General features: G+C 35.0%; 4 protein-coding genes across 4 annotated transcripts; all 4 read right to left on the bottom strand.

Moving 5' to 3' along the window:
* Positions 1–5,023: 5,023 nt before the first annotated feature.
* LOC106334083 (aldo-keto reductase family 4 member C9-like) lies at positions 5,024–6,578 on the bottom strand. The gene is made up of 5 exons (XM_013772434.1): positions 6,459–6,578; positions 5,936–6,111; positions 5,597–5,843; positions 5,339–5,518; positions 5,024–5,251 (listed from the first exon to the last, which is right to left on the bottom strand). Exons 1-5 carry the CDS (start codon positions 6,576–6,578, stop codon positions 5,024–5,026), a joined length of 951 nt encoding a protein of 316 aa, XP_013627888.1.
* A 2,440-nt stretch (positions 6,579–9,018) lies between these two features.
* LOC106330555 lies at positions 9,019–12,467 on the bottom strand. Its single transcript, XM_013769004.1, has 4 exons — positions 11,660–12,467; positions 11,269–11,413; positions 9,223–10,989; positions 9,019–9,031 (listed from the first exon to the last, which is right to left on the bottom strand). Exons 1-4 carry the CDS (start codon positions 12,465–12,467, stop codon positions 9,019–9,021), a joined length of 2,733 nt encoding a protein of 910 aa, XP_013624458.1.
* Positions 12,468–13,853: 1,386 nt separating this feature from the next.
* On the bottom strand, positions 13,854–20,475 carry LOC106336185 (structural maintenance of chromosomes protein 2-1). Its single transcript, XM_013774936.1, has 20 exons — positions 19,960–20,475; positions 19,104–19,784; positions 18,855–18,998; positions 18,478–18,768; positions 18,216–18,401; positions 17,971–18,135; positions 17,830–17,889; positions 17,629–17,691; positions 17,080–17,171; positions 16,860–16,956; positions 16,594–16,710; positions 16,257–16,475; positions 15,928–16,068; positions 15,682–15,849; positions 15,181–15,365; positions 14,984–15,077; positions 14,811–14,899; positions 14,490–14,715; positions 14,337–14,411; positions 13,854–14,250 (listed from the first exon to the last, which is right to left on the bottom strand). Exons 1-20 carry the CDS (start codon positions 20,275–20,277, stop codon positions 14,134–14,136), a joined length of 3,528 nt encoding a protein of 1,175 aa, XP_013630390.1. The 5' UTR covers positions 20,278–20,475; the 3' UTR covers positions 13,854–14,133.
* A 507-nt stretch (positions 20,476–20,982) lies between these two features.
* Positions 20,983–21,917, bottom strand: LOC106332250 (40S ribosomal protein S20-2). The gene is made up of 3 exons (XM_013770727.1): positions 21,723–21,917; positions 21,376–21,489; positions 20,983–21,292 (listed from the first exon to the last, which is right to left on the bottom strand). The coding sequence occupies exons 1-3, from the start codon at positions 21,883–21,885 to the stop codon at positions 21,150–21,152; spliced, it is 420 nt and encodes a 139-aa protein (XP_013626181.1). The 5' UTR covers positions 21,886–21,917; the 3' UTR covers positions 20,983–21,149.
* Between the last annotated feature and the right edge of the window lie 3,611 nt (positions 21,918–25,528).

Consider the following 25,528-nt stretch of genomic DNA (forward strand, 5'->3'; position numbering starts at 1 on the left):
GTTTCCTTAGTCACTTTAACTGGTGATGGCTTAACGATGAGTTTCTCTCGTGAACATGCTACACACGTTATGTGCTTAGGAACAACTCGTTTCCCTTTCAATGTATGGCCATTAGTGTTCGAGATCAATTTACGCATCATGGTCGAACCGGGATGGCCAAGCCGGTCACACCATAAAGTGAAATTTTCGATGGCTATTTTATTAAATGTGGCATTGGCCTCAATCATACTGACTTTGGTATGGTAAAGACCAGTAGAGAGTGCATGTATAGTCTCTAAGACTTTCTTATGGCCTTGGGCGATTTCAAAGATCTGAAGGAACTCTTTGTTTCCTTCGCCCTTAGTCTCAGTATGAAAACCATTCATTCGAATGTCTTTAAAACTCAATAGGCTTCTTTTTGAGCTGGGTGAATATAATGCATCTGATATTTCAAGATGTGTACCCATAGGCAACATAATGTTAGCCTGGCCGTGGCCCTCTATGAGACTAGCTATACCCGCCATTGTGGAGATGTTGGCGTTTTTAAGGGTTAAGTTTATGAAGTATCTTTTGTCTCTTAAGATCGTGTGGCTTGACCCACTGTCCACTACGAATACATCCTTGTTTTCATTCATTTATAAAACAAGATTCATAGGATGATATTTTAGAGACTTCATATAAAATCATTCATTTATTAAGTTTAATAAAACAAGTTCAAAGAAATGACAATATAAATGTCGAAATCAACTTCAATCTTTTAGACAATCTGAAGTTTCATAATCCATAAGATCGTCTTGGTCACGATTAAAATCATCTTCACCACCTTGATATGTCATGTGGGCTTCAGAATTCTTCCCTTTCAAACTCTCTTGATAGAGGTCAACTAGATGTTTGGAAGTCCTACATGTCTTAGCCCAATGATTACCCATACCACATCTATGGCACACTGATTTGGTCGAGTGTTGCGGTTTGAATGATGTCCCACGGCCTCGGCCATGCCCTCGGCCAAACGAGTGTCCTTGGCCACGGTCTCGACCATGATCTCGACCATACTGATTTCCTCATCCGCGGCCAAAATAATTTCGACCACGGCCACGTCCATGCCATTTTCCACGACCACGGCCGTGTTGGCCATTGCTTTGGGCGTGATTAGCCTCTTTCTTGGCCTCAGTGGCCGCGTGTGCTTCAGGTAATGGGGCTGATCTAGGAGGTCTCATTTCACTGTTTCTCATCAACAATTCATTGTTTTGCTCAGCGAGCAATAGACAAGAAATCAGATTAGCATAAGTCATGAAGCCCTTCTCACGGTACTGTTGTTGTAACAAAACATTGCTTGTGTGGAAGGTGGAAAAGGTTTTCTCAAGCATATCCTTATCCGTTATATCCTCACCACACAGTTTCAATTTTGAAACAATCTTAAATAGGGCTGAGTTATACTCGTCCACGGACTTATAGTCTTGGATCCTGAGATTCCTCCAATCATACATAGCCTTTAGTAAGATCACCGTTCTCTGGTGATCATATCTTGCTTTCAATTATGTCCAAAGGTCTAACGGATTCTCAATGGTCAGATACTGATCTTTGAGACTCTCAGTTAGATAATGGTGAATGATCAAGATGGCTCTATATCTATCTTTCTCACTAGCATCATTGTCCTCGGTGATACACTCACCGAGTCTCTTGGATTTCAGGATGATCTTAGCATCAAATGCCCATTGCAAGTAATTATCTCCAGAGAGATTTAGGGCAGCAAAATCCAAGTTGTTGTTTTTCGACATCTGAAATCATATGTTTTATAATTTAGATCTTTAAAGATAATAATGTTCTTAGTGTTCTTATGATTATACAAGACAATCAGGCATGTAATGCGAATTGGTCACACGAGCAAACGGATATGATGCATTCAGTTCATACGAGTATGATGCAAGATAAGCCGCACGGACAAGACAAGTTATGAACAATCTTATCAAACGGTTTCTATATGATCTTAATGCAATCGGTTCATACATCTTAGAAATCGGTTTCTAAGTGATCAAGCAATCAAGCAATGCATCAAGGTGTTAATTACTATCAACTTAACGGATCATATTCAATGCGATTAGGGTTTTAAACATATGAACAAAGACGGTCAGGTTAAGTCTTAAACAGGATGAGAACAATTAACCTAGGTGATTCCCTAATCTTAAAACATTCAATCGGTTCATCAATTCAATCAACCAAATTCAAGTATGGGTCTAGTAATCCTAGCAAAAGATTTCTATGTGATCATATTAAATCAATCAAAACAATCAATTTCGATTTCAAAGATTAATTAGGGTTTTGATCGATTTTATGCATAACATGCATTATGCATGCATGCGGCTAGGGATTTAAAGTATTAGGGTTTCGATTTTGATCATTAGATCATTGGGGTTTAGGAAATTGATTTTGATCATTAGATCATTAAGGTTTTGATTCAAAACCATTAAGGTTTCGAATTAGGGTTTATGGTTTCGATTTCAACACATTAAGATTTCGATTTGCTTATTAGTTTCGATTAGGGTTTAAGGATTTATGGTTTCAATTTATATCAAGCAGTCAAAATTCGATTTTGGGTTCAATGATTGATCATTAGGGTTTCGAGTTACCTTAACCTCAGATGTGTTGAGTGGACCACCAATGAGAAGAGACGCGAGCTGGACGTTGCTGATCGGGAACGCGAACTAGCTGGAACGAGCTGAGATGTCGTCTGTTGGATCGGGAAAGAGAGCTGTCCTTCGGGAACGCGAGCTGTCCTTCAGGAACGCGAGCTGGCTGAGATCGTCTATCGGACAAGAGAAGGCCGCGAGCTGTTCTTGCTTAGATCAGGACGCGAACAGGTTGAAGCTGATATCCGGATCGTTAGCTGTCCAAGCTGAGATCGCCGTGAGCTGGAACTGATCGGGAAGCGAAGAAGCTTGGATCGGGAATGTTCGCGATCGGGATCGTTCGTTGGCTAGAGTTTTAGGGTTTATCGATTTTGGAGTTTAGCTTAGGGTTCTTAGAGTAATCGTGCTGATAACGTGTTGTAAAACTTAGGAGAATAAAATATTATTCTTATTAATCATAAACATAAGGAGTCCTTTATATATAGGGAATTACACCGTCATAGAATAATGGAAAGAGTACAAATCATAAACCAATAAGGAAAAGGAAACTAGGGTTTCTCTCTCTCTCTCTAGCCGCCGGCTCTCTCTCTCTCTCTCTAGGGCGTCGGCTCTCTCTCTCTAGTATGGGCTGGTTATGGACATCCATAATATGATTCATAACAAAAATGATGCGTTTTAAACTTTTAATCATCAAAACAAAAATATTAGCCGACGCCATGTTGTTTTGGAAGATTAAAACAGCACACAGTTTTTTTGGGGATTTAGAAGGTGTTATTGGTTTATATATTTTGATTGATTTAGAAATCCATATAGTATTTATAAATCCAAATAAAATATACAGATTTTCAAATTCTCTCGGATTAGTATTTAAAAATCCGGTGGTTTTTCCTCGGATTTGAGTCATTGTATTTTTAACAAAGAAATCTATGCAAATCTATTATGAAATCAAATCTATTAGTAAATCCGTATGATTGAATAACACTTAATTTGAATTAGAATTTATGAATCATTAAACTAATAACCAATGTTTTGAAACCCGACCCGGACCCGCGGTTGAATCGGTAAACCCGGTGACCAAGAAAAAAACCGGTTTGGGTTTTGTGAAAAAACCAATATTTAAAAACCCGCAAAAACTCACTAAAACCCGGAACCCAATATCGGTTGAACCATTAAATAATTTTTACTTCTTTTTTTAGTTTTTAGATTATGTTTTATATTCTAAGTTTTCAATTAATAAGTTAGGTGCTGATAAAAAAGAAGAAGAGGTCTTCTCTTTTCACTTTTACATTTGTGATTTTTAGATTTTGATGAAGATTTCACTATGTCACCTAAAGAAAAATGAAGTGAACGATGGTAGAGGAAACCAAAATTAGTTGATGTGATTGAGTGTTAGTTTATTTCCGCTATGGACAATTTATTACAATGATCTTTTACTTTTGGTTTATTTTGAATTTGAATTTTAATTTATTATTCACATTAGACATTTAAATATTCATGAATTTTATATCTTGATTTTTTTTAGATGTCATAGCTCTTACTTTGTTACAGAAAATTTCAAATAGTCTAAACTATTTTTTGATATTTTGTATGTCAAATAAAAATAAAAAATAAAAACTAAAGTTAAGTATTTTCTAAATGCTTTTTAAACATAAAATATTTACATATCCAAAATATTATTTTATGTTTTAAAAAACATTTAGAAAATATTAAACTTTAGTTTTTTATATATTTATTTTCATAGCTAACATATTATATTATAAAAAATTAATTAATTTATTAAGCCGCGATTTACCCGCGGTCGACCCAATGACCCAACGATCCGGTAAGTCGTCCGGTTCAGTGTCCTGGTCGGGTTTAAAAACATTGCCAATAACACATGATTTCTATACATATTTTAAAATCATAGAACCAATAACACTAAATTTAGTTTGAATTTTCAAATCCATCAAAATACACTAACCAATAACCCGCGCTTATAGCTCCAAAGATCTCTCTTCGTCGCTATCTTTCAGTAGAAAAGCTACATGTTCTATTTCGATCATGCCATGTAAGTTCATTTTTATCAATCTTCGAAAGAACGAAACAAAATATATTTCTAATACCACCATGTCATCTATTGTAGAATTACTAAACGTGAAACTAGGTTTGCAAATAAAACAAAATACAAATTTCAATCTTAAATATTCGTATAGTAGTTCTTATGTTTACAAGAATCTGGATGCATCAATGTATAATTGTACTTGGGATACAACAGCAGAGCTTTTACTAAGTTACATAAGTTTTATCATTTAAGGATATATTATAGAACAATCATGTTGTAAAGACTTTATATACCAAAGGAAAAAGGATGATCATAAGCAACGGGAATATGAAGACGAAATTACATTTTGGATGGAATAATGTGAAGCCCTAATCAATTATATCTCATTGTCCCAAAGTTGTTCAATGGATTTGTAAGGGCTTGTGGTTTGATTAACAAGGAAATCTCCTCTCATGAGCTTCCACTCCTCCAATTGGTCGATAAGTAACAAGTCTTGATCATCCAATTTAATCTCTAAGGCTCTCTTGTTTTCTCTCATTCTTGTTCCATTAAAACTCTTCACTATCACACTTGCCCCTTTTGACATTCCCCACCTTAAAGCCACCTTCATGTTTAGATATAAATTAGATATCGCTCTTAGAAAAAAGGTAAAGAACCCCAAAGCAAGTTATATATTTACTTTTTGAGTTACCTGAGCTGGGGTGGCATTATGCCTGAGGGCAATGGATTTGATTACAGGATGTTCAATCACAGCTGTTGACCCCCAACAATTCCCTGGCGCACCAAGTGGTGAGTATCCACTTACATGGATCTTGTTCTCTTCACACACTTCCCTTAGTTTGCTTTGTCTCCACAATGGATGCATCTCCACCTATACATAACATAAAATCTTAGTTTACCCAATTTAGCTAAAAGGAAGCAAGAAATCTGTAATGCGTTGCATACAAACCTGGTTAACGGAAGGAGAAACAGAAGCAAAATCGAGGAGATCATAGATCTTTTTAGAAGAGAAGTTGCTAACACCAATGGATCTACACAAACCCATCTCCAAGCATCTCTCCATGCCTTGCCATGTTTCTTCAATCCCCAAATCTTTCTCAAACTCGTCTTCCTTAGGGACAGGCTCACTCACTCCTGGTTTTAGCTTTATTGGCCAATGCACCAAGTAACTGTCTAGATACTCTAGCCCCATTGTCCTATAAAGTCAGAAACAATATGGTCATGAGATTGATATGTCGAACTTCATAGTACTGTAGGAGAGTGTTTGTGTTTGTCCAGAGAAACTCACTTAAGAGTTTGTGTGAGGGCAGAGATTGGGTCATGGTGATCGCTAGACCATAACTTTGAAGTGACAAAGATATCTTCTCTTTGGACAGATCCACAAGAGATAGCTTGACCCAATGCAGTTCCTAGAGCTTCTTCTGATCCATATATCTTTGCCGTGTCAAAATGTCTATACCCTATCTGCCACCATTCCAAGAAGTAAGCTTATGAGACATCAGAAGTTACAACAACGGTCTTAACAAACTCTTTATTGAAATTGGAATAGCTAACACTTCTGTATTTTGGTTTTTCTAATTTATTTTATATTTCATACTTGTAGATAATTTGTATAACAAGTTATGATTTTATACTACTATAAAATTTAATCATATTTGGTGGTCAAGTGATAACTACTATACTCATAAGGGATGGTATAGAAAGTGATATACAAGAAAGAAAAAACACACTATATTAAAAGATAATTTGGTAAACTTTTTTGTAATTAAAAGTAAAGACATGAAATTATTTTAGAAGAGAGAAATATGAACCTTGATGGCTTGATGGACGGCTGAGATGGTGCTCTCTTGATCTTTTTTAGGACAATAAGTTCCCATTCCGAGCAATGGAATCGTCTTCCCACACCTGAGACGTGCCATGTCACTCCTCATGTCTCTTTTACTTTTGTTTCTCCTTCTCTCTCTATAGTCTCAATGTGTTTCTCTCAGTTGAATGTTGAAACGATGATGTGTTTATATAGGCCATTAAAGGTCAACGATCTTGACTTTTAAATTCTTTCTAAAACAGTTTCCCTTATGACATGAATTATTATTATATGTAGAATATGACATATATATATATGGAGTATTCTATGATAGTTTAATGTTTTAAATTGTCAAATGTAATTTGGAACTGGGACTAGGGAGGTATCGAAGCACGAGAGTTTTCCATGTCTTCTGGGATTTTCTTAGCCTACCCGAATCCTCATCTCTCAAACCTCAAGATGATATCTTGTCTCCTCAATTTCCTCATTAGTGTTTTGAGTGTTTCCCAAAATATGGTTGTTCTTACATTTTTATTCTGCAACTTGGTTTATTGGAAAGTTTACAAGCTAATTGCTTGCGAATGTTTTTAATCTTAACTCATACTATATAACTTTTAAACGAAGCAACGGCCTAATAATATTTGAGTGATAAATGACAAGTAATATTTCCAGATATAGTTCCTCTATTGAGTGTTACCAACAATAGAGAAAATTAATTATGACACAGACAAACTCGTTATTGTATTACTGGTTTATTTCTTATTTTATTGGATATTATGTATTTAACCAAAAACATGGGATTTATAGTAAGCTTTTTATTGGTGTTAGTCTAGTAATTAATCGATGAATTAGTGTTAATTTAAATATTTTCTTAAGAAAATATTCCAATTGTTTCACAAACCATTTCATAAATCATACAGTATATTTTATCTTTCTTTTTTCATAACAGAAATCATAAATCATACATGTTATCTTTCCTTTTTCATAATATAATATATCAGACTAATTAACATACTGTTTATTTTTACAGTTTACAACATCAATAATAATTAATTATGATTGAAATCACAGTAGAAACATTTGAATCTTAACTTTTGCCTGTGTCATAAAAGTTGCCATGAATTAGTAGTTATGTTTTAGTTTTAGTTAAGCCAGCATGATTCTTACTTTCCAAGTTGTTTCAACGTAACACTCAAAGATATGATATACTTCAAATATTAAGAATCAGCAGGAACAGATTGTGATATTATGAATCATGCATATACTTACCAAAATCTCATCCACATTTGAAGAGGCGTTTTGTAGGAAAGAATATTCGTTTCAATGATGATATAATAATAATATATATTAGAAAGGGCGGTTTGACATAAGATTACTTGTCAATGATTTGATTTACATAAAATAGTTGATAAGGTAATGGAAGTCAACTCGAAGGTGACCGCATGCAATCGACGTTGGCTTACTAATTTATGAATTAAGCGTTGACATATTCAATGGATAAAAATACTATTAATTTTTAAACAGATAAAATTAAATGCAATGTTGGTTCTTGTAGTATTTTACAACTAAAGACAGTCATGTTCCTGCATTTCTAGTGCACCGCCAGAAGATTTCACAAATCTTTTCCATGTGATTTATTGTTTTATTTGGAATTTGCAGTCATATTAACATAAATATTTGCTTTGTAAATTGAATTAAATGTCAACTACCGCTTACTACCAATTTAATTTTATCAAATTTTTCATCAACCGTTTGACGTCTCAAGTGTACATTAATTCGAATCACAAAATGTGTCTCTGCTTTAAATTATTTATCCATTTCTTCTCCTACTTATGTGATAATGTCAGTGACTCATGCATGATATATGTTGAATAATTATCTTAAAAATAAACTTAAACAAAATTAGATCAAATGCACCTTTCCGTTGGTTGCTAATAGAATTAATTTATGGTGGTTGGAACATAAATATCAGCATTACAAAATGCATTGTAAGTAGTTTGAGTTAGATATATTTTATAGAGAAAAACAGGTAAAAATAAACAAACCATGAATTAAAATTAGTTTTATGGTTTCTTGTTAATCTGTGAGCATCACGATGTGATAGTAGTTATTGCTATATAAAAAAAAAAAAAAATCTCTCGTATTTCTCGTTAATCAACCTAACCATACCAATAAAAACCAACTCACAGAAGTTCTTTTCAGCTAAAAATAAACATTTGTAGCAAACCCCTAACTGATACAAACAGACCGAACATTAAAGAAAACCGAACCGGCATTGAATCCTATTAGACCACCATCATAAGTGGTTTGCATTATTATTTACTTAAACCGAATCTTTTCACGTTAACGAGAAGCTTTAGCCACCTCTTATCCAGCTCGGCTCTTGCTGTGACCAAGACACACCGTTTGGTGATGACGTTCGCAGTATATCAGCCCTTACCTTTTCTCCTTGGATTTATTTAGGAGCTTTATCTCTGTTTCGCACCTTTTTTTTTTGTCAACATATTTCATTTTATTATTAAGCAAACCAAGATATTACATAACTTTGGTTTTTAGTTCTTGCTTCTTTAGCTAGTGCATCTACAACATTTAAAAAAGATCGGGACATAAAGTGAAAAGTGAAATTACAAGCTCTTGATATGTTATAGATGTCTCGTATCATAGAGACAGCCTCCATGACACGCTTACTGATGATGGTTTCTTCAGCATAAAACTGATTTAACTCATCTATTAATTGCTTACAGTCACTAATAAAAGCGACATTCTCATACCGTAAGCTTTTGATTTGTTGGACTGCCATTAACATTGCCATTGCCTCTGCTTCTATAGATGTATTTGTTGGCACAATAGAAGAGGAACCTCTTATCTTTTGGATGCCTTCTTTACTGTGTAAGGACCATCCTATTCCTGCTAGCTCTTGATTACTCTTCCAAGAAGCATCAACAAGGCAATATAAATTTGTTAATGGCGGGAGTATCTCATGAATATTTTCCATTTGATTCCTTTGTGCTCCAGTACTTTGTTTTTGAGAGCTTTCGATGTCTATTGCTTTATTCCAACACTGATTCTCTCTTATTGCTGCATGAATAACTCTGAGAATGTGATCTCTCTTGTGATGGAACAAGATGTTATTTCTCATTTTCCAGATGTTCCACCCTGCAAAGAAATTCAGAGCTTCTCTTTTATCCTGCTTAGCACCAATCAGCAGATAATTAATATTCTCAATCAGATTATCTGAGGTGCTAGCAGACACATAAAAACTAGTAGGAATCATCTCCCAAATTTCTTTAGCGACTCTGCATTCAAACAACATATGGTTGAGTGTTTCAGTACTCTCCCCACATGTTTGACATGTATTATCTATTACAATTCCTCTCTTCCTCATATTATCCATCACAGCAAGGCAGTTATGTGCTACCCTCCACCAGAACGTTTTTAACCTCGGAGGAATCTTTAGCTTCCATATATTTGAGCAACATTTTCTTACTTCCTCCGGGATTGGTACTTGATCTATCTGCGAATCTTGATCTTCCATTTGGCATTGTAAATGATAGCCCGTCTTCACACTATAATTTCCATCTTTAGTGTATGACCAGACAAGAGTATCAGGATTACCTGTTTTGCTTGGACGAATACTTAAAGCATAGTTGGCATCAGCTTGATTAAGAATATCTGTGACAAGCTGGATATTCCACTCATGCTCGGTTCCTAGGAGTAGGTCATTGACTCTGAGGTCAGGGTGGCTAATTGAACCAGGTCCAGAGGCTGGAGATGATGGCTTCGTTTTGATCCCGTTATCCTCCCATACTCTGATGTCTTTCCCATTCCCTACAATCCATTTACTTCCTGTTTTTAACAATTTTTGAGCTTGAATAATACTACGCCATCCATAACTTGATGTAGTGTAACTCTCAGCTTGCAAGAAACTTGAATGACGGTAGTATTTTGCCTTAAAGACTCTAGCCAGAAGGGATTGTGGATATTTCATCAGTCGCCAACCCTGTTTAGCTAGCAAAGCTATATTAAAATTCTCCATATTTCTTATTCCTAATCCTCCATCCCTTTTAGATTTAGTAATTTTATTCCATCCTATCCAGGGTATCTTATGCTTGTCCTTGACAGATGCCCACCAAAAGTTCCTCATATAAGAAGTAATTTCCTTTAGTAAACCTTTTGGCAATAAAAAGCAGGACATTGCATAAGTAGGGAGAGCTGTAACAACTGCTTTTAACAGAACCTCTTTCCCAGCTTGGGACAGAAATTTATTGTACCAACTATCTAATTTGTTCTTTATCCTCTGCTTCAAGTATTCAAAAGCCTCTTTTCTTCTTCGACCTATACGCTCAGGCAATCCTAAATACCTTCCAAAACCTCCTATTTTATTGATTCCCATTACATCTTTTAATTGTTGCTGTTCAGTTGAGGATATACCTTTTGAAAAAGCAATGGCAGATTTATCATAGTTTACCTCTTGCCCTGAAGCTTTTTGGTAGAGGTTGAGAATTTCCTTCAGATGTCTACACTCCTCTACAGTTGCTCTACAAAAGAGAAGAGAGTCATCAGCAAAGAATAGATGAGAAATTGCCGGACCCCCACGCGAAGCTTTGAACCCATGAAGCTTATGTTGATTAATGGCTCTTTATATAAGCTGAGATAAACCTTCAGCGCATAAAATATATAGATAAGGTGATATGGGATCACCTTGGCGTATTCCACGCTGAGGTCTAATTATATCAGTAGGTTCACCATTGATGAGAATGGAATATGAAACCGTCGATAAGCATTTGTGAATCCATTGACACCAAGTATTACAAAACCCCATCCTTCTCATGATCTGAACTATGAAATTCCATTCCACCTTATCGAAAGCTTTTGAAATATCTAGCTTAAAAGCCATAAACTTAGTTTTAAGCTTCTTAGTATGCAAAGAATGCATCAGCTCATGGGCAATGAGCACATTATCTGTTATCAACCTTCCAGAAATAAAAGCATTTTGGTTTTCAGATATGGCTCCATTAAGGTAAGGTTTCAGTCTCTCTGCTAATATTTTAGAGATGATTTTATAAGCAACATTGGAGAGACTGATTGGCCTATAGTCCCTAATACTAGAGGGAGAATCTATTTTAGGGATTAGGCACACATGAGTTTGATTTAGCTTGGGATCAAGGTGATTCTGATGAAAAAAAGTTTTGACATAAGGAATCACACCTTGTTTGATGATCTCCCAATGATGTCTATAGAATCCTGCATTCATACCATCAGGCCCTGGAGATTTATCAGGATTTATAGAAAAAGCAGCAGCTTCAATCTCCTTCTCTGTGACTTGAGCAGTTAATTTTGTATTTATTTCCTCCGAAATGGTCACAGGGATACCTCGTAAAAGATCTTCATCAATAACAGTCCCTTCACTAGTATATAATTTCTGAAAATATTTCATGATTTGCTCTCTAATATCACCTGGCTTTGTTTTAGTGTTTCCTTGATCATCTTTTATATGAATGATCCTGTTCCGACTTCGCCTTTGCTTGGTTTTAGAATGGAAGAATTTACTGTTTCTATCTCCTGCATTAAGCCATTGAATTCGGCTTTTAGTTCTCCAATATTCTTCCTCCATTCTATATTGCAGGTTGAGTTCAACCTTGAGGATATTGAGAGTAGCATAGTCTATTGTGGAGCTTTGATACATTTGCTGAATTTGTTCCTTCAGTTGATTAATTCTCTTGGTCGTATTAGTCTGGTTCTTGCTCTTCCATCTCGACAATGCCCTCCTGCATTTCTCTATAATCCTGTGAAAATCCTTAGGAGGGATGTTAGTACATTCAGTAGCCCAGACGTCTTTTATAACTCTTTTGACTTCAGGGTTAAACCTCCATCTGTTATCATATCTAAATAGACTATGCTTGTTGACTTTGATATCTTCAGTACATACTAGTAAGGGTCTGTGGTCTGATCCTATCCAGGGTAATAACTTAACATGAGCAGTCGGGTACATATCAAGCCAATCACAATTTGCCATTGTTCGATCTATTCGTGACTTGATATGATAGTGAGCTCTATTGCCTATCCATGTAAAGTATCCTCCTATTGTTTTTAAGTCATGCATTCCAGAGATAGAGATCATAGACCTGAAAAGGAAGAAAGAAGCTTCTGATCGTATAATACCTCCTTCTTTTTCATCATTGCTTTTAATTTCATTGAAGTCCCCTAGCATAAGTCTCGGTCTATGCTGATAAAACCCTGTAGCAACATCCGGATTTCCATATATATATGACAAACAAAAGAGTTTACTTCCATCCTCCACATACATGTCAGTCTTATTCATAGATGGGTTTCCCAAAAAATGAATCTTAACCCCATCTTTCCACATTATAGCTACCCCTCCGCTACTTCCCTTAGCAGGAATTACAAAACAGTGGTCATATTCTAAGTCCTTAGCTAGGTTATTTACATAACTATCCACATGCTTAGTTTCTACAAGGAGTATGATATCAGGATTATGGGTATTCCTAATATCTTTTAGGTGTGGAATTGTCAGGGTACTCCCCAACCCTTGACAATTCCAATGCAATATTCTCATGGGGCGTTAGGTGGCTCTTCCACCTTCAGAGCCACCGTTCTTTGTTGATGTTGGAAATTGTGTTGGTTTGTCTCAAATCTCTTAGCTGCAGGGTCATCTCTGTCTCCCTCCTCCGGTAACTTCCTCTTAGTTCCTTGTTCGTCCTGCTGAGAAGTTGATTCTTCTTGCCTGATGTTTATATCATGAAGGTTCTTTTGTTGTGGCCTCTGTCTCTGAACTGCTACTCTCTGTTTCGCACCTATTGGTTGCAAATTATTCTATTTCGGTTTTATTTTCCTTATTAGTCTTCGGACGCGAACATTGAAATGATTTTCTTTAATGACAAAAAAAAAATGCCAGAAAAGAGCAAGGAAGTTGCTAAAAATCTGAATGAGCTTGCAAAAGCTGGATTAGTGATTTGTACTTCAAATGATTCGATTGAGGTATAAGCAGAGATCACTTTAGTCTGCTTCAGAGAAGGATCTTGAATATCTTGAAGATCCGTTTGATATAATTGTGAATGACTCTAAGATTTGTTATGTATTCATAGAAATCTTCTCATGCGTTAGTTGTAAGATAGTGAAAAATGCCTGGACAATGACTTGATTTTCTGACATGGCAGCAAGTAGTATCCATGAATGAAGAGATGTGCTAGAGTTGCATCGGCTAAGAAGATCCCCATGCGTGAGTATCTGCGAGAGAGTAGAAAGTTTTGGATGTTTCCGAAAGATCCGACCAGAACCTGCATGAGATTTCTCATTTTTCACCCTGAGGCATTACTTTCACTTCTTTGAAAAGTAGAAAAATGTATGAATGCTCTGTTTATGCAATCTCTACTTGTTTAATACTAAAACCTGATTATACTGTTTCTTCACTCGTAAATATAACATCAATACCGTTCAGCTACAAAGAAACATCTGTTACAAAACAAACAGAACCGATAAAAAAACCGAACCAGCTTTGAATCTCAATAAGACAAACATCTAAACCGAGTATCTCTTCACAGCAAAGAGCAGGAATAAACATAAAGATAAATTATGGACAATGGATACACCAACGAAAACGTTCCGAGCAGTGGTGGATACATATTTGCGAATGATTCGATTGAGGGATAAGCAGAGATTGATCACTTGGTCAGCTTTGTTACTGTCCTCTGGACTGTAGAAACTCCATCCACGAACTTTGTCCGGAAAAGAACATTGGCATTGTTGAACATTCCTTCCTTCAGCGAAACCACGATAAACTGTTGAAAAATGAGGTTTCAGAAGCAGAGACAGTTTTGAGACCAAACATTGGATTTAAAGTAAAGGGTTGAGATGGAGATTTGACCTGTGAGTGAGGGAAATGAGCTTTTATCATTCTTCCTATGTTCTGTGTGTGGCTGAGATCAAGAGCTGCATCAACCTGACAAATACAAAATCATGAATGTTTCTCTTTTTTCACTTGCTGAGAAATCTGAAATTGAAAAAGCAAAAAATATACCTCGTCTAATATATAAAGAGGAGCAGGTTTGAAGAGAAGCAATGCCAAGATTAATGATAGCGCAAGAAGGGATCTTTGCCCTCCGCTGAGTTCAGACAAAGACTGCTTCCATACTTTACCAAAGGCAACCCGCACCTCGAGACCATCAAGGAAAGTACCGCCTTCAGGAGGTTCTAGCTTTGCCATGGTACCAGGTAATAGAGTTGAAAAGATTGATCCGAAATCCCTAAACATAGTATTTAACAAAGGTACACATCAGAAAAAAAAAAGAATGGAAAGTAACACAACAGACTCATGGTTGGAGAAAAGAAGACAACTTACTGGTTAACTTTAACCCATGTAACTTTAAGGGTCTCTTTTTTCTTCTCATCGAGCTCCTCAATCACTTTCGTGATTTTGGATTTGTCATTCTAATGAAAAAAAAAAGTTCCATTAGTGATTGCACACGAAGCTACTATTGAACTACATCAGGCACTCATCACTCAGTAACTAACCTCGATTGTATTTTTCTTTGATATCAGCGCATTGTATTCATCTTCTGCTTTCTCGAACATAGCCATAACCTTCTTGTTCACTCTTTTTTCCAAGCTTTACGAGGATAATGAATAACCAGCAACAGAAGAAGATTATTATGTTGCATTCCCAGAATGTGAAGATTAGTATAGATAAATGTTAATCCTCATACACATACCTTGACTGATCTGACTGGAGCTTATCGAGCTTTTCTCTAGCTACGTACGGATTACAAGATTCAAAATCATAATCTGTCCCTCCTTTTCCAAAAAGCTGCTTTTCAGATGCTATCCATGTATTCTTCTCAACGAGCTTGTCGACTTTCACTGAGCAGTCTTTATGATCCGTCTCCATCCTTACCACCTATAAAATATATTTGGAGAGAGTTCTCACGGAAAGTATATCACTTGACATGTAGAAGTTACAATAAACGAAAAATCTTTGTAGAAATTCTTACGAACAAAACCAACTTTATCCTCTTTATATCATAATCAAGTTACCAGAAAGTTTTAATTTTATATTCAGTTCCACTTCAATCAGCATACCCTCTTAAATTGATTAATGTTTCTTACCAATTAAGAAGCTTAAGGCAAATACAAAACATTAAAAAGGAATAAGGGATAGGACTAATAGCACTTCCATAAAAAAAGCATAAACCAATGCAGGTTAGAAAGAATACCTCATTTTCCAGCTTCTTTTTCTCAAGCTTCATGTCACTAAGCTTCTGTAGACATTTTTCCTGCTCAGTGACAAAACCACTTATCTGTGTATCGCATTCCTTCATCTTTGCATGTATTAACTTGAGCTCGGCAAGAGACTCATCATGAATCTTCTGTAAGGCATTAACCTGCAGAGGAATCATATCTTAACATGATATATTTCCTCATTATCAACAAATCTAACCTAGAGTAGTGACTATAATCACCTTGGCCCGCTGCTCGTCTACTTCCGTAGTCAGAGTGGTAATCTGGGTTTTCAATGAAGCTAACTGGCTTTCCAAGGACGATTGTTCCTGAACCATCGCTTCTTCCTCCATCACAAGCTTTTCTTTTTCATTTTCATGACTCTGTAAGCATGAAGAACCACAGAACGTTACAGCGAGTTTTGGAAGTGCCAAAAAGATTTTATGAAAATCTCCGAAAACTCAGAAGGCAATGTTTCCGTGATAAATTTGGATAATTCGGGACAATAAAAGAAATTATGATTCAAGTAGTTCAGTGGCGTATAAGTACTTGACTGAGAAATCTAGAATACCTTTAAATCTTTGGAAGCTGCCTGCATCTGAGCTTTAATGGTCTTAATATTTTTTTCCAAACCTTTGAGTCTTCCCTCTCTGTTCTTGTCATGGTCTTTGATGGATTTCTCTAATGTGGAGACAGCATCAACACAATTATTGTAAGCAAGTTCCTTCTCTTTAATTTGGGATCTCGTTTCTTCAAGCTCTACTTCAAGTTTTTGTACTGCTTCGCCCAGCTATATATAGATAGGTAGGCGGGATCGAAAGTGTAAATATGTGCCTCAAGTATGAATAAAAGACAATACAAAACTGATAATTTAGTTTAAGATATAGATAGAAGACAGAGACATAAACCTTGTGATGCTCATTCTGTTCAGCCCTCTTCAGGAATAAGGACAATTCATACGTTTTTAGCTCCAACTGTGCTTTAACATCTGTGAATTTCTTTTGAAGGGGCTGAAGCTCTTTGATCTGAGATGTCAAGATAAACAAGCAATTAAAGTTTGAAGTACTGAAAACACTTTATTACTGTGATATGAGGAGCCTAAGGAGAGCAATCAGATAGCATTACAAAGATATATTTAGTTCTATCTCGGCGGAAAAATAGATTAAGGGTTTACCTGCGCTTCAATGTCAGCCAACCTTCTCTGGTGTCCTTGTAATTCTGATTCAGCTTCTGCCAGGTCATGGAGTTGCCTAAGGAGATCACCTCCACCCCTAAGGCAAAAAAATATATAAGAAAAATTGCTTTGACAATTGAGTGTTTAGGCATTTCTGAACCACATCCATGAAAAATTAAGTCTCAGAAGATATCTAAGACTCCAAGAAAGAAAAACATACTTGCGACTCCCACCAGTAAGAAGACCACTGGGCTGGAAAATATCACCTTCAAGTGTGACACTTGGAGTCCGAATATCCCTATTGAAAGCAACCTGTAGAAGAAACAGTGAGGGGCAGGGCATAGAGTGAACACTAAATAGTAGCGAAGACAACGAGACAGAAATCAAGGTACAGTAGATGTTGTAAGTATAACCCAATAAAAGTGATAAAATTTTAAAATCGGTTATCAGATTTGATGCGTCAAGAGTATTCTCCCACTCCCAGAACCAGATCCAGAAAGGCCAACAATTAAGTACATTCCATTAACATAAAGAGAGAACATGGTGTTCAAAATTTTGACTTGTATCATGTGTTTCACTTAGCTTTAATGATCAGAGATAGCTTTAACAATCTATATACCAAAGGCTCAGCTACAAATGCATATAAGGTTACTAGAAAAAAACTCAGACAAATGAAATAATCTACGCAATGCATATTCCACGTAGAGTCAAAATTATATGAAGCCGCTGCAACACCACTATAAATACTGAATGCGTGGTAAAGACTTACTTCCTTTGCCGCATCAGTAGTTTTGCAAACAAAAGTGGAGCCAAAAACATACTCCATGGCATTCTGCAAAAGACCATGATTCGATCAAAACAGAAGTTGAAATTCATTTATCAGAGCTCATGAATGAAATGGAAGATTATCAGCCATGGACATTATGATATTCTTGAAAACTTGATATAACGAGGATTACTTATCAGATACCTTTATGTCCTGGCTATAACCGACTAAAGAAAGTGCCAGTTCTGCATTATCCTTCCCAACCTGAAAATAAATGGAAAATTAGCAAGGAACCAAAAAAAAAAGATATTAAATATGGAAATACCATATAAAAAATCCATATACCAATCTAGCAGTCGCTTGCTGCACTCTAGGCTGAACAACGTAAGATTGAATTTTGTTCAGAGGTATAATTGTAACTCTTCTCCTAAGAGCTCCATTTTGAAGGAGCTGTTTCCCAGTTTCTTCTGAGTCCACAACAACATTATACAACTTTCCACCAGCAGTAACCTGAAAACAAGAAGCAAAGTGACTTGAGAATATTAAAATCCAACAATGCGTATTGTGTAGTGATAAGATACCCAATTTACCTCCAACGCTGTCATTGAGTTCCTGTCTTTTACTTTTATTAGTTTTGCGACCACACCTTTCACTTTTGATCGGTCAAAGTTTCTCACAGGATCGCGGTATGAAAATTGAACATTTGCTAATTGAGCTGATAAACCACGGACTTTATCTTCCAGCCTTTGCACAACTTCAAGTACAGATCCACGGTCCTAAACGAATATTTCAGTTAGAGATGTATACTTAAATGTAAAAATTGATGAAATCAACTAAGGTGACCATGCTAACCTTCTCCATTGCTTCCATTTGACCCTCTTTAATAGGAATAGATTCAAGTGCCTTTTTTACACGTTCCACATCACCTTTTCTAGAACCAAGTTCATTCTCAACTTCAACGGCTTCATCCTGTTTTGACATTAACTGAGACTTTCTCTCCTTTAGCTCCTTTTCGCAGTGTCCTATTTTGGTTTTCAGCTGTTTCAACTCTGTTCCTGCTGTTCCAACAGCAATCTTTGCATCCCGTAGTTGATCTTCTAGGCATTTCTCTTCATTTCCGCTACTCTTACCAGCTAGTACCCCCTAATAACCAAAGGGACACAAGTTAACATAAATCAAAAAAATATTATATGGCAAGAAACAACAAATATGTTATTTAGTGGTACTACCTGGTGCTCCTTTTCAGATTCTTCCAATGTTGTGGAGAGTTCCTGGAATCTTCGTTTTAGATCAGCCGCTCCATCCTCAGACTTCTTAACAGCAGCGGCTCTCTCTTTGACGGATTTTTTCAACTCTTCGATATTGTGAACAATCTAGCAACAACAAGTAGGAAGTTATAAAAACGTTAGAAATAGCTGAGAATTTGTAACAGTTGTAACAGCAACAAAAGAAAAAACATTTTTCGTCATGCCTCTAACCTTTTCAGCATTCTCTTCTTCTCCCAGAAAGGTGTCCTCCTTATTATTAAGCTTAGATGACTCACGTGTCATCTCTTGAGACAGTGAATCCACTTTCTCGGACAGAGTTTTTACTTCCCCTCCCATGCTGGCTTCCTTTGCCCGAGTCAAATCCTCGATCTGTTTCTCAATACCCTTAATTTCCTCATGTGCCTTTTCAGTTTCCTCGTCAATACTAGTGAGCTTCGCCTTCATTGCTTCCACCCCATGAACAGCGTTGTCTCTAATCTTCTCTGCTTGGACATACTCAAAGGCAATAGAGAACCTCTTCAGACGATCTAGCTCTGCGTTGCCATTAGCCCACTGCATGTACTGCGCTTTCTCCTTCCTCAGTTTCTCTAAAGCCGGCAATATCTCGTGATCCAGAAGCTTGTTTATCTCATCGACCTTGGTTTGCTTTTTCTCAAGCGTCTTCAGTGCAGCGTCTTTCTTGTTTTCGTACATTCTTGTGCCAGCAGCTTCCTCGAGCATGGATAGGATCTCGGGAGGTTTCATGTTCAAGACTTTGGTGATACGCCCTTGCATGATGAGAAAGTGGGGGTTGTTGACGTTAAGCTGCACCGAGTGGAATAGATTCTGGACTTGATTTGGTTGCGCAAGCTTCCCATTTATCAGATACTTGTTACGACCACCAACCACAATCTTCAAAACCAAAAGAAACATGTCACTGTGAGAGAGCAAATGAAAGAGCTACAAGCTTTACTATCCAAACGCACAACAGAAACTCAAATTCAAAGTTAGGGGTCTCAAATTAATTGACAAACCCCCATGCAATTGATCAAAGGGAAGATAAAATCGAGCAAGAAGAAAAGCCTACTTGTCGAGTGACAGTGATCTCGGGATGCTCCTCGTAGCCGAGAGGGCTTCTGTGTCTCTCGGAATTGTCGAAGGTAACGGAGACGGTGGCCTTGGTAATCCCAGCTTGGCCTTGCTTGTAGACGAGCTCCTGGAGATTAGCAGCTCGAACCTGCTGGAGATTGGTGATACCCAGAACGAAACAGATGGAATCGAGGATGTTCGATTTCCCCGACCCGTTCAGTCCCGTTATCGCGTTGAAGTGGGGATCGAAGCCAGAGACGACCGTCCTCGTCGCGTATGATTTGAAACCTTCGAGGCATATCTCCTTTATGTGCATCTTCCTTCCTCTTCTTCGCTCAGATTCGAGTAAAGGAAACGATTAAAAAAAAAAAAGCGAGAAATGGAGCAAATTGGGAACCCAAGCAAGATGGAACCTCGCTTCAATCGGAGTCGGAGATCCAAGGTTACAGTAAATTGAATCGTTGCGAGAGAGAGAGAGACTAACCTGAAATCAATTTTTTTTTTTTTTTTTTTTTTTTTTTTTGTTAACCAAGAGGTGTCTGAATTTTAGGTTTAAATAATCCTTTTAGACAAGGGAGATGGACTCTTTTTTATACCAAAACATAGTATAAATCCTCTTACCACTGGATTTCGAACCAGGAGCACAATATCACCAACGCATGTGCTTAAATCAACTGCCTACCGGTGGTGGTCAATTTGTTATTTTCACCTAAGTTTTTTAGACAGCTAATAGGTTAATACTAGAGCTATATATATGTGCCGAAGACAAAAATGTTTCGATTTCATTCAAAGACATTATTCGGTTATTCTAATATTAACTGACGAGGGCTTTTGAGTTTCGGAGAAAAGAGCGGGAAACTGAAATTTTGAACAGTTCTCAAACACACCAGACGATTCAGAAGGTATGTCAAATAGTTTAGTTAGTAACTCGAAGGTCGTGTGGGCTGGTTCATGAAATTGAGATCAAGGACCACTGGTTCATTCACAAATTTTCTAGAAAGTTTGCAAGCCTTTCAACAACTAAGAGAATCGTGTACAAGCGCGTTATTATAATAATCTCAGTTTTGATAGATGTAAATAACAAACTCTGAAAAGATGAATATCTCAACTAAAGAGCTAAAGTTTTCACTACAACAAAAACATTGGTTTCATCCGAGAGACAAGAGGCAAAGTAAGAAAGAAAATAATCTAAGAGTCGGCGATGGTGACTTCGACCTCGACACCAGGTTCAATCGTGATGGAAGTGATTTGCTTGACCACATCAGGAGAGCTGAAGAGATCAATCACTCGCTTGTGCACCCTAAGTTCGAATCTGTCCCATGTGTTGGTTCCTGTTAAAATAACAGTGGTAACGAGTTTCAACTATGTCAACAAACAAGATCGACGAGCTGAATCATATACGAATTGTATATACCTTCACCACAAGGAGCTTTTCGGGTAGTGATCTTAAGAACCTTGGTGGGCATTCTCACTGGTCCCTTGGTTCTCAGTCTCTTGTCCTTAGCTCCACGAACCAAATCAGCACACACTGCACGAAACAAATAAGGCATCAAAAACACTCCTTCACTGTTCGACCAAAAACCTTCCATTTCATTCAATTCGAATAAAGCTACAACCTTTGCTAAACCCTAAATTGTAAACCCTAGATCGGCTAATTTGATCGACGAGAGCTGATCAAAATCAAAACCATTAATCAAGAACGTGATTGCCAAAATGAAACGATTGGGTCATCAAAATCAGAAGGAAAAGATGTAAGAAAACCTTTCTCAAGGTTCTTCACATTCTTGGAGGAGAGAGTAATCCTGATCTTATGAATTTGCTCGAGTGGCTCTTCCAAACCAGCCTTCGTGGGCTTCATTGCTGCATAAGCCATGTTTTCTTTCTTCTTTTTAACGACGGCGACGAAGGAAATACCAGAAAACATATAAAAGACTCCTGGAATGAAAACCCTAAAAATCCTATGTGGGGGTGGGGGGGGTTTGTGAGGCCCTAAGGCCATCAAGTTATAGCCCACTTAACTGGGCTGAACCTGGGGAATTTACATGTGTTATTATTAACCAAAGATTATATAATGAGCGATAAAAACAATTGGTTAATCAAGGAGTTGCCTAGATATGATTTCCCATTCCAGTAATTTAGCCTTAGTCAGAAAGTCGGCCGAAAGAACACGTAAGATTTATTTTTTGTAGTGTGGCTCACGTGATTAAAACCAAGCCCAATGTGCCATCTACTTTTTACCAGGTTTGTCATTTGTGTAAACCCACCGAAAGATTCTCTTGTCGCCGTAATATTACACACGCTTCAGGGTCAACTTCGTCTTTTAGTAGGTGAAGGATACGTAGATATTCTTACTTATTCAATTTATGAACCGGACCGGTTAGCTAAACCATCTTATAAGAAGAACAAAAGAAGGTTATAATTTACAAACAAACCTATAATTTAAAAAGAACTTTAAAACAAAGCGTAACTAATGAGAAACATTCTTGTATCCAACTCACTTTTCTAATATTATAATATAAGCTTCCGAAGCTTTATTTGAAAATTGAAATCCCATATATATATTAATAAAGAAACGTTTAAAAAATTATAACACGTTGTTTGTATTAATTAAAAAAAGTGTTCCTGCTGAGTTGTCACATAATTAAAATGCTAATTTTGCTTACGTGTCGGCTTGAGAATCAATTGAGGATTTTGTTAGTCCATAGGGAATGTTATATTATATAGTATGTTTATTATGGACCATTCATTTATCAAATTTAAATTATTATATATTATTTGCTTAAATAAAACCTACGGAATTATCTAATGTGATTAAGATATATATGATAATTAATGATTTTAAATAATAAAGATTTGCTAATAATTTATATACTTTCTATCATTTTTTTAATTATTTATTATTAAAATAAATTACACAATTTCATTAATCATATAATAAAAATTTATATTATTTATATATGTTGTATTTTGAATTTTTCAAAATGAGTATAAATTACTAAAACTGTTAAAAGTCTCACATAAACTTTTGTGATCAATGTTAAAAAAAAAATTTATAATAAGATACAATGATTATAAAATTATATGAATAAATAATTTTATTTTAATAGGTGTTTATATATATATATATATATATATTCCATATTGTTTAACATATATTGAAAAGTTAATATTTTAATTTTGAAATCTTCATTGTTTTTTTAAATGATTATAAATTATTGAAACCAGTAAACATTCCACATTAAAAAAAACCGTTGGTGTAAACTTTTGTTACACAAATATGCAAATAATCATAAAATCATATGAGTATAAACCTCATTTTAATAAATATCCATATTAAAAGTACTAGGTGATTTTCCCATGCTCATGCACGAATATAAATATTTCTAAAGTATAGATACTATAATAATTGATTCCTATTTACTTTTAATTTTAAATTAATTTATAATTTGTATGCATCATTTATATTAATAATATTATATTACTTTAATTATACATATGATTTCATATATATTATGTCTAATCGATTTTGTTGTTTCGATTTAGTTATCATTTGGATAAATTGGATTGCATCTCTGAATTCAATTATAATATTTTTTATTCTATATATTAAAATTTTGATTAATTTCTTATTTGCATTTAGGTGGTTGTTGTGTTAGATATGTAAATATATTTTATGAAGATTATGTATAACTTAAGATATATTGTGCTTATAATGAAATAAAAATAAACTAAAGTGTTTGATTCTAAATTACATAAATTAGTGTAACAATAACATTCTGAAATCTCATGCATATATATAAATCTAACAAAAGAACTAAATAGTAACAGTTGGTTAATATTTTAATTTCATTTTTAATATGTTTTGAGATTTCATATGATTTATATTTATAAAATAAATTACTATTCTTATAAAATTATATATTCTTATCGTAATTAAATCTATGATTTTATATATAAGTTGGATAAGTCGAGTCACTCATGTTGTGAGTATATTGAGTTACATATATTCTTTCAAATTCAAAGTAAAGTTTAATTATTTTTTTATTATAATTAAGTCAAATCAAATCAATTTTATTTATCGTTTAAATGTGCATGTATTTTCATAATATTTATCAAATTATATGTTGATGTTTTTAAAAAAATATTAGAATATAAAGCGATGATCAATAGGAAGTTACATGCATAAGTAGCTTATACATTTTTGGAACACATATCAATATTTATAATAATTAAAATATTTATAAATTTTAAATAATTTTATACCTTTGATTTTTTGAATGGAAACTGAAATTTCTTTTAAATAATTTTAAAATGAGAATTCATATTTGTTTTGGTATTTTGATTATGGTTCTATTAAGTTCCACAAACATAAAAACATAAAATTTAAAAGAAAAATTAATATTAAGAAAACAAATAACTTTAATAATGATAAAATATAATATATCTACCTCTTTAAACTATTTGTAACTATTTGATCAAACGATGTTTATGTTTAAACTTTATTTATAATTTATCGATATTTTTGTAATTGAAAGATATTATAGTCAACTAAATATATGAAAAATAAATAAAGCATTTCAATAATACTAATTATAAACTATTTTAATCAATTAGACATATATCATTGTATGTTACTTAATTATTTATGTAATCATCTAAAAAAATAGATAGATATATAAAAATATTTCTATTACTTTGATTTTTTTTGTATTGTTTAAAATTGTGTTTTAAAAGAAATACTATTAGGAAATTGGTCATACTCAAAAAAATCTCTCTTTGATTCTCCTGTGGATTCTATGGTAAAGTGTTGGTTTGAGGACATGAGGAGGAATCTCACTATTGTTGAGTGGAATAGATTTTTCAATATGTTTAATCCGGAGTTTATTAAAAATTATTCCTCTCTGATAATGGATTATGCTTGGTATTGTTAAGAAATAACTTATAATTTATAGTATCGAGAAATTTAAATAAGAGTAGAATTTGATACCCGTATGAAGCAAATAACACTAGTATAAGGGAGAGAGTTTATTGGAAGGAAGAAGAAGAAGATGTAATGGTTCTTTGATTATAAACTCTTGTTCTTGTTTATGGTGTACAAAAGAGTGAGATGAGTGATGGTATTTATAGTGAACAACAATACATAAAATAACAAAGATGGTGCTTAATTTGGTAAATGAGTGGGTGATCATAGTGTTTGATGAGTAGATGATCATAGTGCTTGAGTTGGTAAAGGAGTGGATGATCATAGTGCTTGAGTTTGGTAAAGAAGTGGATGATCATTTCAATGCTTATCTTATAACACTCCCCCTTGATCATCCATCTTGTATTACGTGGTGCCTCGTTAAAAACCTAGTCATGGAAAACCCAATGGGAAAAACCGTAGTAAAAGTAAAAAAAATACAACAACGTAAGCTCCCCCTCGAATGAGTAGTCATAGAACCTTTAGAACAATGATAGATTTTCATCTCTCAAATTGTAACATTCTCTTTGGTTGTCTATCTTTTGTATGTTCTTTGTTGCCTCGTTAAAACCTTGTCATGGAAAAACCCAATAGGATAAAAAAAAAA

Source organism: Brassica oleracea, chromosome C3 (genome assembly GCF_000695525.1).
Source record: "Brassica oleracea var. oleracea cultivar TO1000 chromosome C3, BOL, whole genome shotgun sequence".
Taxonomy (NCBI): domain Eukaryota; kingdom Viridiplantae; phylum Streptophyta; class Magnoliopsida; order Brassicales; family Brassicaceae; genus Brassica; species Brassica oleracea.

Coding starts and splice junctions, on each gene's coding strand:
- LOC106334083 (XM_013772434.1), bottom strand. CDS start 6,578: ATGAGGAGTGACATGGCACGTCTCAGGTGTGGGAAGACGATTCCATTG. Junction 6,112..6,458: donor CCGTCCATCAAGCCATCAAG/GTTCATATTTCT, acceptor GAATGGTGGCAG/ATAGGGTATAGACATTTTGA. Junction 5,519..5,596: donor TTTCTCCTTCCGTTAACCAG/GTTTGTATGCAA, acceptor TGTTATGTATAG/GTGGAGATGCATCCATTGTG.
- LOC106330555 (XM_013769004.1), bottom strand. CDS start 12,467: ATGGCAAATTGTGATTGGCTTGATATGTACCCGACTGCTCATGTTAAG. Junction 11,414..11,659: donor TTGGGAGATCATCAAACAAG/GTGTGATTCCTT, acceptor GGTTGATAACAG/ATAATGTGCTCATTGCCCAT. Junction 10,990..11,268: donor CAGATCATGAGAAGGATGGG/GTTTTGTAATAC, acceptor TCTCTTTTGTAG/AGCAACTGTAGAGGAGTGTA.
- LOC106336185 (XM_013774936.1), bottom strand. CDS start 20,277: ATGCACATAAAGGAGATATGCCTCGAAGGTTTCAAATCATACGCGACG. Junction 18,402..18,477: donor AAATGGAAGCAATGGAGAAG/GTTAGCATGGTC, acceptor ATATTCGTTTAG/GACCGTGGATCTGTACTTGA. Junction 16,711..16,859: donor TGGCTGACATTGAAGCGCAG/GTAAACCCTTAA, acceptor TTGACATCTCAG/ATCAAAGAGCTTCAGCCCCT.
- LOC106332250 (XM_013770727.1), bottom strand. CDS start 21,885: ATGTTTTCTGGTATTTCCTTCGTCGCCGTCGTTAAAAAGAAGAAAGAA. Junction 21,490..21,722: donor TGTGAAGAACCTTGAGAAAG/GTTTTCTTACAT, acceptor TGTTTCGTGCAG/TGTGTGCTGATTTGGTTCGT. Junction 21,293..21,375: donor AAAAGCTCCTTGTGGTGAAG/GTATATACAATT, acceptor TTATTTTAACAG/GAACCAACACATGGGACAGA.